The sequence below is a fragment of the Coregonus clupeaformis genome, unplaced genomic scaffold (genome assembly GCF_020615455.1).
Source record: "Coregonus clupeaformis isolate EN_2021a unplaced genomic scaffold, ASM2061545v1 scaf0610, whole genome shotgun sequence".
Classification (NCBI taxonomy): Eukaryota; Metazoa; Chordata; class Actinopteri; order Salmoniformes; family Salmonidae; genus Coregonus; species Coregonus clupeaformis.
The window spans coordinates 174048-190713 of NW_025534065.1; the positions used below are offsets into that span (position 1 = coordinate 174048).

General features: G+C 42.2%; 1 protein-coding gene across 3 annotated transcripts in view; it reads left to right on the forward strand.

The window, feature by feature from the left end:
* mmd (monocyte to macrophage differentiation-associated) overlaps window positions 1-14342 on the forward strand; it is a 31383-nt gene extending 17041 nt beyond the window's left edge. For all 3 annotated transcript variants that reach the window (XM_041873632.2, XM_041873635.2, XM_041873634.2), the window contains 3 exons: window positions 10884-10985; window positions 11254-11323; window positions 12639-14342. In XM_041873632.2, coding sequence (XP_041729566.2) covers window positions 10884-10985; window positions 11254-11323; window positions 12639-12842 — 376 coding nt within the window. In that variant the 3' untranslated portion in view covers window positions 12843-14342. The remainder of the gene's footprint in view (window positions 1-10883; window positions 10986-11253; window positions 11324-12638) is intronic.
* Window positions 14343-16666: the final 2324 nt, after the last annotated feature.

Consider the following 16666-nt stretch of genomic DNA (forward strand, 5'->3'; position numbering starts at 1 on the left):
AATGCCAGACACAACCTTGTACAGTTTAAGGTGATACACAGGTTACACTACTCAAAAGTAAAACTGCATAAAATATTCCCGGACACCTCACCACTGTGTGAGAGGTGCAAGCAGGAGGAGGGGACGTTGTCCCACTTATTCTGGACATGCCCTAAATTACAGGCTTACTGGGCTCTCATTTTTGATTACTTATCTAAGGCCTTTGATAGAGTTCTAGCCCCAGACCCATTGATCGCTCTGTTTGGTACAGTTGATGGGAATAACCAGGAGGGGAAAGCTGTCTCTCTTTGTACTCTATTAGCCAAAAGGCTCATATTGCAATTTTGGAAATTGGAGACTGTACCTACCTTTGAAATGTGGTTACGGGATTTAGGGAATGTAATCCATATGGAAAAGATTCGATACAACACCTCCAATAGAAGTCCATTGTTTTACAAAATATGGCAGCCGATACTGGATAAATGGTCTAGTCCCGCTTCATAACTGGGCTGACGATCTGCTGCTACTCTGTGCTGTACTCCACTCAATATTTATTTTTGGCTGAACTACACTGCTTGTAATGACTATATGCTGTCTTCTTATACACGTACCACCTAATAGGATTTTGTTTTATTTTGTGTATGTGTGAGTTAACTTTTGTTTTGTCCTCTAAACTGGCCATCCCATCCAACAGTACAATGAATGTCATTGTTTGTATTGCTGTCTCTTTTACTTTATTTTTATTGGAAAATAATAAACATATTATAAAAAAAAAAAAAAAAGAAAGCACATATACAGGCCCGTCCGAAGTTTGCCAATGAACATCTGAATGATTCAGAGGAGAACTGGGTGAAAGTGTGGCGGTCAGATGAGACCAAAATCTAACTCTTTGGCATCAACTCAACTCGCCGTGTTTGGAGGAGGAGGAATGCTGCCTATGACCCCAAGAACACCATCCCCATCGTCAAACATGGAGGTGGAAACATTATACTTTGGGGATGTTTTTCTGCTAAGGGGACAGGACAACTTCTCCGCATCAAAGGGACGATGGACGGGGCCATGTACCGTCAAATCTTGGGTGAGAACCTCCTTCCCTAAACCAGGGCATTGAAAATGGGTCGTGGATGGGTATTCCAGCATGACAATGACCCAAAACACACGGCCAAGGCAACAAAGGAGAGGCCCAAGAAGAAGCACATTAAGGTCCTGGAGTGGCCTAGCCAGTCTCCAGACCTTAATCCCATAGAAAATCTGTGGAGGGAGCTGAAGGTTCGAGTTGCCAAACGTCAGCCTCGAAACCTTAATGAGTTGGAGAAGATCTGCAAAGAGGAGTGGGACAAAATCCCTCCTGAGATGTGTGCAAACCTGGTGGCCAACTACAAGAAACGTCTGACCTCTGTGATTGCTAACAAGGGTTTTGCCACCAAGTACTAAGTCATGTTTTGCAGAGGGGTCAAATACTTATTTCCTTCATTAAAATGCAAATCAATTAATACATTTTTTGACATGCGTTTTTCTGGATATGTTTGTTGTTATTCTGTCTCTCATTGTTCAAATAAACCTACCATTAAAATTATAGACTGATCATGTCTTTGTCAGTGGGCAAACGTACAAAATCAGCAGGGGATCAAATACTTTTTTCCCTCACTGTATGTTATTCAATGCATTTGTATGGGCCAATTGCAGTAAGGCCTAAAATAATTTATAAAAATTTTTATATATATATTTTTTTATACTTCAAGGGTATGGAGGACTAAAAGTGCCACAATTAAATAAATAAATACACCATTAAATAATTACTTAAATGTGTCATTAATTAATTAAAATTAGAATTAAATACATAAATGTGTTATTAAATGTGTCATTAATTAATTCAAATACCGATTCATTTTATGTAAAATACATATATAATAATTTCACTATTTACATTTACATTTCATGGTCCTGCGTTGGAGTGCTTCCTGAATTACTTAAAACTGTCAAACTGACCCATCAAAAGATGGTAGGCGGAACCTAACGCCTGATTGGTTACCCTCTGCATCAAGCCAAGACAAATCAATTCCGGATAATGGATTGATGCAGAGCTACTGAACACATTCCAATACACTGGGTGGCGCTATTCACCTCTACGTTGGTTTAGTTACACGGTTAAACAGAACTTTCATTGCAACGGCTAAAAATCAAGAGAAGACTCGGTCCTGCTAGCCCCAATGTTGAGACGCTGTGTGAGGTGCAGGACAAAATGTCTAAAAGTTACCTTCTCGGCTCGCCTCAGCTCGCTTGGAACCTCGACTGAGCAGGTGCTAAAAAAAGTATATGTTAGCAGGTACCAGGTACTTTTTTTCGTAATGGAAAACCAAAAAAGGCGAGGCGAGTAGGTACCATGTAATGGAAAAGCACCATTAGATTTTGAAGAAGTGTAATATCGTTACATGGTAAGTTTAGTCTTTTCCTGGTTTCAAAGGCTGCATTACAGTAAAGTGATGTCATTTTCTGAACTTACCAGACTGTTCTAGCTGTTCTATTATTTGCCTTTTACCACTTAGTCATTATATCCACAATATGATAGTTATTTATCCGAAATCTAAATGTGGAAGATATTTTGTGAATGCACCAATTGTCAACCTTACAATATCGTTGCAATATCGACATCAAGGTGTTAGGTCAAAAATGTGATATTTGATTTTCTCCATATTGCCCAGCCCTAATGTCAATGCATACACAGTTCAGATGAATTGACACAAGTTCAGTGTCTTTGAAAACATTAACACACTGTGCAGTAGTTGACTTTTTTTTCTTCCATTTACTAAAATCAAACTGTTCTGCACCTTCAGTGCTAACAGTACAGCATTCATGTTAGTCATTCTGTGGACCATAATGAGACAGGAAGCTTCAAAGAAACAGCTTTTTTCCTTTCTTTTAAAAGGAAAGTAAACTTTCAGTTTTTCCTTGCTTGTTCTAACACAACAAATAAAAACATGGGTTGGACATCAGTCTAAGATTCTTGATAACACTTCCACAGTCTCTACATATAGTCTAAGTGCATCAGTAACAGAAACTCCTGGAGCTGGCAAAATTGCAACCTCTTCATCTGAGAGCTCACGGGCCAGCTGAACCTCGGGGACTGACACAGTGCCTCGATGAAGGCAGTGAGGTCCGTTCCAATCGATCCCATATTCTTCAGGAACCTGAATGGATGACAAGCATAATCAGTCTTGTACTTAAAACTAGTTTGACATGTCCTTACACAAGATTGTTATTTTTGGTCACCAAGGCAGTGAGAAATGAAATGTTACTTATTCAGTTTTTTAAAATAATACAGCTTTGCATAGTATGCACTGTAGAAACTACAGCTCACAGGTTGATCTTTAAAAGCTCGGGAGATTTTAAAGAGACAATAATCTATAGTAAATGTTTCATTTAAAGTATCACATTTAGCACCATTTTTTTCTCCCATAATTCCTTTGGGGAAACAATTTTAAGAAAGTGTTTAAAGTTCATTGTTAACCTCAGTAGGATCCTCCTCAGGGCCTTGCTCTCTGTAACTTCTCCAGAGTTGCTGTGGTGACTGATTCCTTTCAGTTCTAAGACCGTGGAAGTTCCAAGCATCTCGAAAAGAGTCGAGGCTTTGCTGAACCAGTGGAAGGAAAATCCGGTGCAGAGCGAAAAGATGGACTTCATTGTCTGGATTCAGTGTCTCCTGATCTTCCAATGAAGTAAAGATCTGATAGAAGAGGTCCAGGGCATGTTCATAAACATCTCTCCACATCCTCTCTATTCTGTGTTTAGGATAAAATTGAGAAATTGTTAATTTATGACATATGCTAAAGTACATTCAACTAGTATGTTAGTTGTGTGAGCCTAATTGCCAAACATATTTCTTTACCGCTGATTGTGGACACTTCTGCCTGTGATGTGTGAATTCCTGTCGGTACCTCTGCTTCTGATCATGAATTCTGCTACATCTGCATTCTCCCCCCCTTTGTCAGACCGTACCCTTGATGGCAGCCCATACTGCTCAACAGCGGCGATAAAGCTCTGTAAGACCGTATGAGCTCTATTATTGCCGGCCACAGTCAGGTAGACCACTAAACGACTGAATCCATCTACCCCACCGTGGACAGCAAATCTCCACCTGTTGCAAACACATGAAAAAATATAACTTTATTGTATAACAATTGTAATGAAACATATAGAAAGATGCATTGTTTATCTGCTAATATCACTGACCTGATAAGCTTATGGTGGCCATCTATATGCCACAAAGAGTTTGGGCCAGGAACAAAATACTGCCGTCGCCTTAATACACGCAGCCTCAGACGTCTCATGTAGACTCCGCGTAAAGACTCTTGCAGTCTTGAGACTGAGGGGAGGAATTTAAAATGAATAACCACACACTCACTGGCTACTTATTTTGAGGATATAGTGGTGTCATAATAAAATAAATAATGTGTGTAAAACAGTCAACTATTACAGAACCACCACAGCTTCAAAAATGTACTTTACTGTCAGATATTATACATATACATACATATATATATATATATATATACATACACATATATATACACATATATAAAAATTATATATACATATACATATATATATATATATATACACATACATACATACATATACATACATATATACATACATACATATATATATTTATATATATATATACATACATATACATACATATATATACATACATACATATATTTATATATTTATATATATATATATATACATACACACATATATATACATATATATACACATATACATATATATACACATATACATATATATACACACATATTAGATAGATAGATAGATAGATAGATAGATAGATAGATACCACATGCTCGAACAGAGATGACCTGAGATTTTTGCCTCCTATGATATTTTGCTTTTCTATGATTATATTATACCCTTTACAGCAGGGGCACATCCGGACAGCTGAGAATATTACTGTCAGATATTGTTCCACCTCTATTAAACAGGAGGCTAAAAATCACAGGACATGTCTATCCTGATGATACAAGTCAGCCATCCTGAAATGTGTGTTTCTCTTCACATTTCTTCTACACATTCTACATCTCAGAGGCGATGTCTTTCCATAAGCGGGCTTCCTTCACCTTTCAAAGGGGCAGAGCTCCAAATTAAAAATACATTTAAATAATGCCCATATTATTATCTACTCACTTGGAACATGCACACCTCTTGCATTCAGGTGACCACGCATTAGCTTGTAGCCGGTGTTTGGATGACTTCTGTGAATTTCACTTACAATACGGTCTAACTCCTCATCATTCACAGCTGAATAGAGATCTGTCTTTCTGTACAAACAAGAAAAACACAACATCAAGTAATGTTACCTTAAACGTCATATTCTTTCCGAGTGTATGAGAGCAGCAATTCATAAACAGAAAACTCTTGAATTTAGTGTAAATACCTTAAACTGTATTGTTGCATGCGCCTCCTGATGGTCCTCTTTGACACACCGAACATCGCTGCAATTTGAACTGCGGGAACTCCACAAAGAAGTTGATGCTCCAGAACTGCACTCGGTATGTCAAACGCCAAACGCCCCGGTCCCTGTGTGTGTTGGGCCTGAAGTGCCCTGGTACCAGAGAAGCGGTGGACAACTTCTTCTAGATTTGCAATCACTCTGTGGTCGATATCTTTGTCGGAAAGTGCGGAAATGACTCCAACAACTTCAATAAGTTCCTCTGCTTTACTAGCTACATGCTCTGGGTCAGCAGGTCCTGCTTCTACATCCTCTGCTAAGTTTAAAATGTCTCTAACCAACTCCCTGGAAAGTTCACGGAGATCCTCCATTGTCTCTATCCAGGTTGGCCTACTCTACTTCAGACCAAAGCAATGGATCAGACTAGATTCGCGTTAGCCCCGCCCACTGACTTTGATGGGTCAGTTTGACAGTTTTAAGTAATTCATGAATCACTGCAATGCAGGATCATGAAATGTAAATGTAAATAGTGAAATAATTATATATGTATTTTACATAAAATGAATCGGTATTTGAATTAATTAATGACACATTTAATAACACATTTATGTATTTAATTCTAATTTTAATTAATTAATGACACATTTAAGTAATTATTTAATGGTGTATTTATTTATTTAATTGTGGCACTTTTAGTCCTCCATACAAGGGGTCTTAAAATTCCAAATCAAATAGCAAAAGGATCCTTGGTATGACCTTCTTAAAACATTTCCATATAGCTTAGTAGTAACAGGTCTTAGACTCTTATGGGTTAACTAGACCAACTGGTTAGCCTCACGGCTCTACGGTCGTGGGAGAACACCTACCCGAACTGCCGACATGTGGTTCCCTCCGGCCAGCACTGGGCTAGCTACAGCATGCCTTAGCAAAGTTGGCTGCTAGGTAGCCAACACATCACTAGCCTCACGGCTGTAGCATTCTCACTGTGCAGACCTTAGCTAGTATTAGGTGCAAGGTCTAACTAAAGCCACAGAGCTTACACATTGTTTTTACAACAGGCATCTCAGCGTAGCCCTGAACTACACAATGGCCACTGCTGCCCCATCCCAAGACGACCCTAGCGAAGCATGACGAGGACGGGATTAATCTTGTGGGTCTCCTCGACTTTGAGACTGAGATGGAGGACAAAGACACTCTTCTTCCCCCCTCTCAAGTCCCGATGTCCCCCCGCCCCTGAGATGGAGGAGCCACTAATCTCCCTTTGGAGTACGGGCTCCTCCTCAACATTTGCAAGCAAGCTGCGGCTAGACTCTGTATCGGGTGGCCAGCTCCCATGTGGGGCCAGGACCCCGGAAGGGACCTGCACAATGGAAAAATACTCCCATCCCGCATGGCCCCCGCTAAGCAACTGCTTCCCACGGTCACAGCCTGCCTCAGAGAGGCTAGGCGCTCATGGGATAAGCCCCTTACCAGCAGCGTCCTGGCTAGGGGTTCCCTAGCAAGGACATGCACGATATGGAGGGATCTGGGTTTCGCAACCCTCCCATGGTGGAACCGTCAGTGGCTGACCACCTCCACCCCACACGCTGTGCTGCTAGCACTACTGGCACTTCCCTCCCTGGAAAGACAGAGCGCTTTATTGCCTCCATTTTCCATAAGACATACAGAGCCTCAAACCTTTAAATCAGAGACCTTAACATGACCTCTTTATTGTTGGCCTACCAGGCAGAGTTACTGGAGGATGTGGGGAAGCAACTGGATTGCTTGGGATGAGATCTGTATGATTACATATCTAAACCTCTGTGCCTCCCATAATGCCATCTAAGGCTGTGGTCATACCATGAGTCTGGTGGTGGTGTGAGAAAGGGCTATTTGGCTAAGCTTATCCAGCTTGACAGACGAAGAAAAAGTGGACCTCCTGGATGCCCCTGTGACACCCAAGGAGTTATTCGGCCCGCGTTTGCATGCGTAAGAAAGAAGGTGAAGCCTTCAACTTCTGCCTGCCCCGCAAACTGGGCCCCGTGGCAGCCCGTTGGTCACTGCAACTGGCCTTAGCTTCACAGCAAGGAGGGGGAAACAACTGGCTTTAGCCTCACAGCAAGGAGGGGGCAACAACTGGCTTTAGCCTCACAGCAAGGAGGGGGCAACAACTGGCCTTAGGGGCCCTAAACCCTCAGCGACACAGCAGACTGCCAATACCCAGGCTAAGCCCTTTAACCAAGGCAAACCTGAAGCCAAACAATCATTTTCTGCGGCCTCAGCAAGGTTCCGCCCTCCTAACCTAGGGCACAGCCCTAACTGGCAGAGGAGGATAGTGTGCAAAGCCTACGGCCTCTCTCTTGGGTTTTAACGTAAGCCGTGTGAGAGTGGGGAGGCACATCTGTGGGGGAAAAAACGCAAAAACAAACTATTCCCTTTGCAGCAGCGCACTTTTCGTGACATTGCTCACCTGGGAAGATGGAGGATGTGCACTCTTACCCCCCGAGTGCCATCCCACTTGGACTCTCCGCTTGGCACCTTCTCAGGTTTTAGCCAGGGATGAAAAAGTCTGCATGTTCGTTCTCCTTCCGGTCTCTTCTGACATACGGAGCTGGATGACAGATTGCCTTTTGCTATTCTACCATGGCTTCCTAATTTTTCCTTGCCTTACGGCATTGTTGCTTTTAACTATCTTTTGCATGAGCAACACAGTAAAAACAGGCTCATGTGGGCACCTCCTCGGTACTACCACCAGGAGGTGCCATCACTAAGTGAGCAAGGCAGAGGAGAAACTTGCACTTTTCTCCATTTTCATAGCGATAAACAGGAAATCAGGTTTCCGGGGTTCACTTTAAGGACCACCGTAACCCACTGGGTTTCTCTGAGTCTTTTTTTTGGCAATTTTATGGCAACTTAGCTCTATTGCTAGAAAACTATTTGTATTGAGCTATAGGACAGTCTGTACAGTATTCCATTACTGGTACTTTCTTTTCCAAGGAAAAATAAGAGGGGGGGAATGGTTAACTTTCCCCAGACAGCTATCTGGTACACCAAGTCCACCACGCTCTGGCGTTTTTTCCTCATCCCGTTCTTAACTGTGCTTGGTTCGCGCAGTCTGAGATTTAGTCAGCTCCACCTTCGCTTTCAGAACGAGTGGCTGAGGAGATCTTTGCTCTTGCTAACCCTCCCTTTCGGGGTAGGGCCAAAACAGACCAGACATACAGGCAACTGCCAAAATAAAGGAAACAACACAGTGTCTTAATAGGGTGTTAACAGCCTCAATGTGCCTTGGCATAGTTTCTGCAAGTGTCTGGAACTCTATTGAAGGGATGTGACACAAGGGTGGTGTAAAGCTGTCTCAGGCGCTGTAGAATTCATATTGGGTGGAAATCTGGTGAAAAAATTCTATGCTCTATAAGAATGGGCACTGGGTTAATAAAGAGCATGATGGGATATTAATTAATCTCAATTGTTTCCTTTATTTTGGCAGTTACCTGTAGCTAATCTATTGCATAGGATTAGGATCTGGGTAACCAGCAGGTTTCCTTCTTTCTTTTGGCTACACCGGTTGACGCCGTTCGTCATTCCGTTGGCCGCTCTCTCGCGCAAAGAACCCCGCTCGGTGACACGGTATAGCCATACCTATTGCCACCTGGTAGGGACGCAGTCCAAGAGTATCAAGCATGTTTTGCAAGAATCATTATGCTCATATGCCTTCGACCCATTCATTAAGAGATATCATTACGAGTTAACTGGGACACTCTCCCCCCCCGTGGCGTTATCACACCCCAGGGTGAGCATGACACGCGTGTGCTGGCACTTCAAACTGGTCCCTGAGAACCCGCCCTCCGTATCTATCCAGACTGACTCGAGAAGACAGACTGTTAGAAGCGTCAACCCTATAATGGTTCTTTGGAGACCCCGCCCTACATGGTGATTACGCACCACTAGGGGTGGAAGCAACGGCACACCCTCTCAAAGGGTAATGCCCTATGCTTTTTCTCTCTCCTAGGCCTGACACCCCGACTCTAAGCAGAGCGAGGTAACAGGCTTATCCCTCATCTTCGTCTTCCGTGATGACCAGGTACGTCCTGGTTAGCGGAGACCACTCTCCTGCTCTAAAACCAGTCCTGGTAACCACCGTTATGCAGGGATCCACGGACCCTAACATACGGAAGATTTGCACCCTCACCCAGTAGCCGTGACCCTCTGAGCATAGCCCGTGGGAGGATAAATCTGAATGCGACAAACCGGCCACTCAAGATCTTTCACGATCCAGAGTGCCAGTGCCCCTCATACACGCCCATTGTTTGGAGAAACAAACAATCTGTTTTTTTGGAGAAGTGGTGTGACCTACACAGATCATTCCTTAAATGCTCTGTATGCTTCATTGCAGGACTTCTTTGGACAGAGGGAAGATCTCCAAAGGTCCAGTTGACTGCTATCTCGCCCTGTCACACAGGCCTCGACAGTTACACAGTAGGGTAACACCCTCTGTGATGCTGTTTTGAGGGTGCGCATCGCTTATGCAAAACCAATCACTGGGACTCGTCTAATGCGCCTGAGGCTTTCTCATGGGAACCTCTTGAGCCGGGGAGATGTTACACTTCTCTTTCTAACCCGCTTTACCGTCTGCCCTATGCCTGCAAAACGAATGAGCGGGCTGCACTCACTAGCAGCCAACCTCTGCAGGGTTTTTTGGGCACCTCCCTGCAAAGGGAGGCCCCCTACCTCGTTAATGGCTATATTGAGATAGTGTAGGCTATTGTATTGGAAAATATAATAGCAAGGTTACAGCCCGGAAGGGTTCATTCCACTAGAGGTATGGCTACCTCTTGGGCACTGTTCTAAGGCATCTCCTTAGGGGAGATTTGCGCTATAGGGTGTTGGGCCACCCGTCATATGTTGGGAGGTCTTTACCGACTGGATGTCACTGCACCTTCGTGGGGCATACTCCCTCCGTGTCGGAGCCTCTGAGGGGTGATGCTGTTGGAGCTACCCTGGCTTCAGAGAGCATGTCTGTGTTATGGGAGTTGGCCATATCCCAGAAGTGACACATCGAAACGAGTATTAGAAATAGAACTATGCCGGTTCTATGATAATATGAGTGAGATGTGTCACCGCTTTTCCCTGTTCGCAAGAGCGCAAGGAAGAGGCATGCTTGAAAATGACCAGTTGGCTGGCGAGTGGCTCCCTTTATGGAGGAGAGGGGTCTCATCTCATTCGCCACTCGACCAGTCTGTCTTCAACAGACACTGTGTGATTGGATACTTCGAGCCTGTGACCCGCCCCTTAGGCATATCCCATAAGTGACACATGTCACTGGTATTCTTATAGAATCGGGGTTACACAAGTAACTCAAAGTTATCTCATGTATGTGATGAGGATCCTGCAGTTGGTATGTTTCCCTAGGCTAAAGTGTGGAATGAACATAATCTTTCTCTCCTGCCAGGTTGAATCTTCGTGAGCTTGGCCCACTCGCAGTTCACATGCGTTGGTTTGTATGGCTAATGGCTGCTGCAGGAACGATATATGTCTTCAACTACCATGAAAAGTGAGTATAATAACTTTTTTGCATTTTAATTATTATGCTTTTTTTGCAATGTAAATATTTGTTTTAAAACTAAATCTTCAGTGGAGTAATTGGATATGTACAGACTACGGGCTCAATGAATCCTATAACAATGAAGCTGACAAACACAGGGCCATTGTTATATCTGCTAAGCATCATCAGTTTTGTTGCTGTCAATGTTGTACTTTTTTTGGTGATAAAGTAGGTCTTTGTTTTAATATGGAATATTCTATGTGTTTCTTTGTTCTAGGTATAAAGTTGTTGAGCTCGCCTTCTATTTGACTATGGGTTTTTTCCCTGCGTTGGTTGTGACATCAATGGTAACGTACTCCGTTTTACATATTGACTTTCTGCTGTAATCTCCTTACTCAGTCACCACCCACACTCACAGCGCTAGTGGCAGTGCTGCTTACATTTGCATCTGCTGCTTACTGTTTGCATTGACACTCTGTCTCGAGGTATCTGGCAGATGCATTAAACATGACCGATTTTACATAGCTTAATTAAAATGGCCCTAGAATATCTGGTATCAGCCAGATACCTTATGTGAAAACAGCATGTTTCTATGATCTGTGGTTAAAAACCAGGTCTCGAGTGCGAGGGTTAAGGATGATGCAGTGCTAGCTGTGGTTCGATAGATCTGTGACCATGCCCACAGGGTTGGGAGAATGCCGCAGGAATGTAGCTCAGTTGGTAGAATTTGCAACGGGTGTGTTGATTCCAGGGAGGCAGTATGAAAAAAAAAAACACACTGAAATCGCTCTGGATAAGACCGTCTGCTAAATGACTAAAAGATAAGAAGAAAGGAATGCTTTTCTGTGACATCACAGGGTAGGGTTAAAATAATAAAAGCGGTGATTTTCAAAACCTGCAAGGTTGTGCAAGGCAAGGGAGGGATTTTCTTGGTCCCCACGTCAACATCAATCTCATAGTGTTTGAAAATCACTGTTTTTAAAATGGTTGAACTTTTGATGATGTCATCGGGTAGAACTTTTAACTTCATTTTTTTCTACAAAACATAGAAATGTGCTGTTTTCACATGTGTTGACACTGGAATTGTACTGGAGATAATGAAAATGAGGTTGGAAAGTGGTGGAGTTGCCCTTTTAAGGTGCTTGCCTTTGTAAAGCCTACTGTCATCAGGTGTTTTTGCAAAAACATCAAGTTAATGAATTTGTTAATGTGTGTATTAGTTACTTACTATACATTATCAGTAGCATCCATCACCAAGGCGTAGTGATCACAGCCTCCATCACCATACTTCACTTGTGTACCACTATATCCCTCAAACTCAACTCTGGACCTTGAAGCCAGTCCCACTGCATTTTTTCATTGTTCCCCTCTTATCAGGGACTGATTTAGACCTGGGACACCAGCTGTGTGCAATTTAATTATTAGGTAGGACAGAAAACCAGCAGGCTCCGGACCTCGTAGGGTAAAAGAGTTGAATACCCATGCACAATATAATCAGCAGAATATCTGTTGTTCAGCCTCCTATGCCCCCTTGTGGACTTCTTGTGGTAGTTCACCCAGACTCCAAAGGTTTTTGGTATTTGTATTACAGTACTATATGCTGAACCTTGGAGAATAATATTATAGTCCTTTACATTAGATTTTTCCCCAAATTTTCCACAGAACAACAAGGATGGACTGTACGAGTTGGCCTGTGGGGGACTCATCTATTGCCTGGGCGTGTTCTTCTTCAAGTCGGACGGGGTCATCCCGTTTGCCCATGCCATCTGGCACGTGTTTGTGGCGCTGGCTGCAGCCGTGCACTACTACGCTATCTGGAAGTACCTCTACAGGAGTCCCCCTGCTAATACTATTCGGGACGCCTGACCCCCACCGCGTCAAGTAGGCTAACTGAAAACACAGTGCCCTCCTGTGCCTCTCGACAGAGGCACCAGCACATAGACTCCCACAACTGCCCACTGAGGCTGCACACAGGAAAGTTTACGAAAACGACCATGCATTGTTTACTGTTTTCGGGTGGGGAACAGTTTTTTCGGTTTATCTTTGACTGTACAAACCTTGAACAAAGGCTACTTGTAATTCTGCTTTTGTACAACTGTTGTTCAGTTGGAACCCCCAAACAACTAAAATGATCAACTTTTGACTTCCATTTGGCAATTGTTCTCTGCACGTAATGATACATTGGGCCGTATTGATATCAGTGTTTTGTATCAAGTGAAAGTCGGCCACATTCCATACTTAGTATCATCTGTCAATTGTAGTGATTCTGTCAGTCATCTTATTGATTGAAAAGCAGTAGGGAAGGACATTCAATTGAGTTGGGCTTTTCACTCAGAGGTAAATGTGCACTGTACACATTGGACACAAAATGTCTGAATCAGTATCTAAGTGAAGACTTATTTTTCTGAAGCACTTTTGTATGATAAGAACCACAAAGAACCATTGGATATGCTGTTTAATAAGTACTCTGATTTGTGGAATTGTATCCTTTCTCACAAATATGGAGCGCTCAGAAGCTGAGTATTTGAGTTGTTATAGCCTTTAAAAAAGGGTATCTGTGATTGGACTGAACTTCCAGAAAGATACAGTATCTACAGTACATCTGAGATGTACAGTACTTCTGCACAGACTATCACTGCTGCCACACTTATGGTACAGTAGATAGTTCTAGTATATCACACACTTCCTGATTAAAACTCTCCTCACATCCTAAATTACCCTTCTGTTCTTTGTATTCATTTTCACTTGTTATGTGTTTTCGGATCTTCAAAGGTACTGCATTCCCTACCTTTCTTTTGAGGAGTATTTGCCATTTCAGTTGAGAAACTATGAAGACCAGTACCATTATACTCTGAGGTTGAATTGATTGAATGACATATTATTGAGAAACTCATGTACAACCAACCCTATAATGGTTTTTAATGGTTGGTAGATTTATCAATTTTTAGCTTTGTGTCTCAAATGAATTCTCACTTGTTTCTCAAATTGCCAGAGACAGTTTTTGGAACAAGTGTTCACACATGTTCCTTGTGTAAAACACTGTACAGCCCTTGGTGAGCATGCCTTTGTTTCCCCTCCCTGACATCTTGTTAGCTATGCTAAGTGGAGAAATCAGATGATTTTGTTAAGGATTGTAGATTTTCTGAAATGTCTTGCTCCCTTTACCACAATGTTTTGTAATATTTGTATATTCTGTTTTGGCACATGATCCCGTACTGGCCTTTGTAGGGAAAACATCTGCTTCTTGTTAACTCTCTACTTTATCCATTGGGTGTTTTGGTGCTGTACATATAGAAAACTATTTTCACTCTGTAAGAAATAGGCCACTAATGTGTTGATAAAAAATAAATGCCCTCAACATCGTTACCTTCTTCTCAGTTTGTCCCTTTCTTGTAAATGTGTACTAGATTTATAGGTTCAAACTATAGCTGACCTCTGGGTGCTTGTCACTGTAGTTCAGACAGACAGAAAACACATTTCTCCATTGTTCTGTGTAGGAAACCAAACCTTCATTAAAGGAGTTGCATTTCCCCTTTGCTCATTTCCTCCATGGACAGAATGGTAGCCAGACAGAGTCCCAGCAAGAGACCTTCCAATCACTGACCTTGATGCTTGAGACAGCTGCTGGGCCTGGGAGCTTTTTGATCAATCAAACTGGCAGGTGGATGAGGAAAACACAAACGTCACTGAAATGTTTATACCAGCAGTTTCATTCATTTAGTACCATGTCCTGAACAACCCCAACTGACCTTAACCCAGCCACCTGTAAATGTTATTTTACTCCTTAGAAATACTAGTTATGCGACATTACTTTCCTAAATGTACACTGAGTATACTAAACATTAGGAACACCTTCCTAATATTGAGTTGCACCCTTTTGACCACAGAACAGCCTCAATTCGTTGGGGCATGGACTCTACAAGGTGTCGAATGCGTTCCACAGGGATGTTGGCCCATGTTGACTCCAAAGCTTCCCACAGTTGCGTCAAGTTGGTTGGATGGCCTTTGGGTGGTGGACCATTCTAGAGACACACGGCAAACTGTTGAGCGTGAAAAACCCAGCTTGACAAAAACAGTTCTTGACAAAAACCGTTGCGCATGGCACTACTACCATACCCCGTTCAAAGGCACTTAAATATTTTGTCTTGCCCATTCACCCTCTGAACGGCACACATACACAATCCATGTCTCAATTGTCTCGAGGCTTAAAAATCCTTCTTTAACCTGTCTCCTCCCCTTCAGCTACACTGATTGAAGTGGATTTAAAAAGTGACATCAATAAGGGATCATAGCTTTCACCTGGATTCACCTGGTCAGTCTATGTCATGGAAAGAGCAGGTGTTAATGTTTTTTTATAAACCGAGTGGTTCGAGCCCTGAATGCTGATTGGCTGAAAGCCATGGGAATGACAAAAAAGTACTATTTACTGCTCTAATTACGTTGGTAACCAGTTTATAATAGCAAAAAGGCACCTCTGGGGTTTGTGGTATATGGCCAATATACCATGGCTAAGGGCTGCTCTTAGGCACGACACAACACCTCCTCGGGCCTTATTGCTTAAGTACTATATAGACTCAGTGTATATAGTAAACAGTTTGAAAATGTTTGACACTAGCAGAAATAACAAGTGTGACACTCATCAAAAGAAACTGAAAATACTTTATTAGACACTACAAATTACGGAAAGAAAGGGAGGCCAAGGACTGAATAGCATATGTTATGCATTCATTCCATGACATACAAGACAGAAAACTCCTTTTATTTTGATTATTGTACCCTCTGTGAAACAATCCATTGGTGTTGCCATTAATACAATGGTAATTAGTTCATTGCAGTGTTTTAAATAAGTAAAACAAAATATAATTGTAAATATATATATATATATAGAATATTTGCTGCATTAGATCTGAACCTATCCAAGTGGTGACAATGACATTACATTGCTGAGAGACTGAGGAACAGTCAGTGTATTCAAGGCACTGGAATAGACTCAGAATTATGGTAACTTTTTTTCCATTCATGGGTGAGGTAGGGAAGTCACTCTACAGGGAGGTATGTGGGCAATGTGGGACTGGTAATGGCTTTATCCTATTCTTTCATATGGTACGTCCATGGTACAGAATAGCATGTTAAAGTACATGGACACTCACACACAACTAACAAAACCGGTATCTGTATGGATGAGCTATAGAAATGTGAATAAGGGAAACCACCTCCTTCAGCCATTTCTCTACAGTGAAAACTTCATATCATCTCTACTCTCACCTTGGCTGGACCATGATCTGCAACAGGTAAGGAACACTACACTATATTTGGTAAATTGTGATATTTAATAAAGTATTATACCAGAATTAGAGAGATTTCAGTAAGCTATGCAGTGTCATTGAGAGTAATATCACTCAGGTAGTGGGGCTTACTAGAACTGCAAAAGTCTAACAATCAGCAGCTACAGTAACCTGAAATGACCCTCCTCCATTGTAACTTCCTTCTAACTAGTGAACATACGCATGGCTCCGAATATTAGTAATCTTAGTTTATACCAGAATATGACTGAAGGTAAACCTTTTCAGTTTTACCATCAAAAGGACTCCGGTGACATATTTTGGTCATCTGAGTGAAGGGACCCATAACAGGAGTCTTCTTGAGACACCTAGTGGTGACATCGAGGACAATCAATAGCAAGGAAGTGT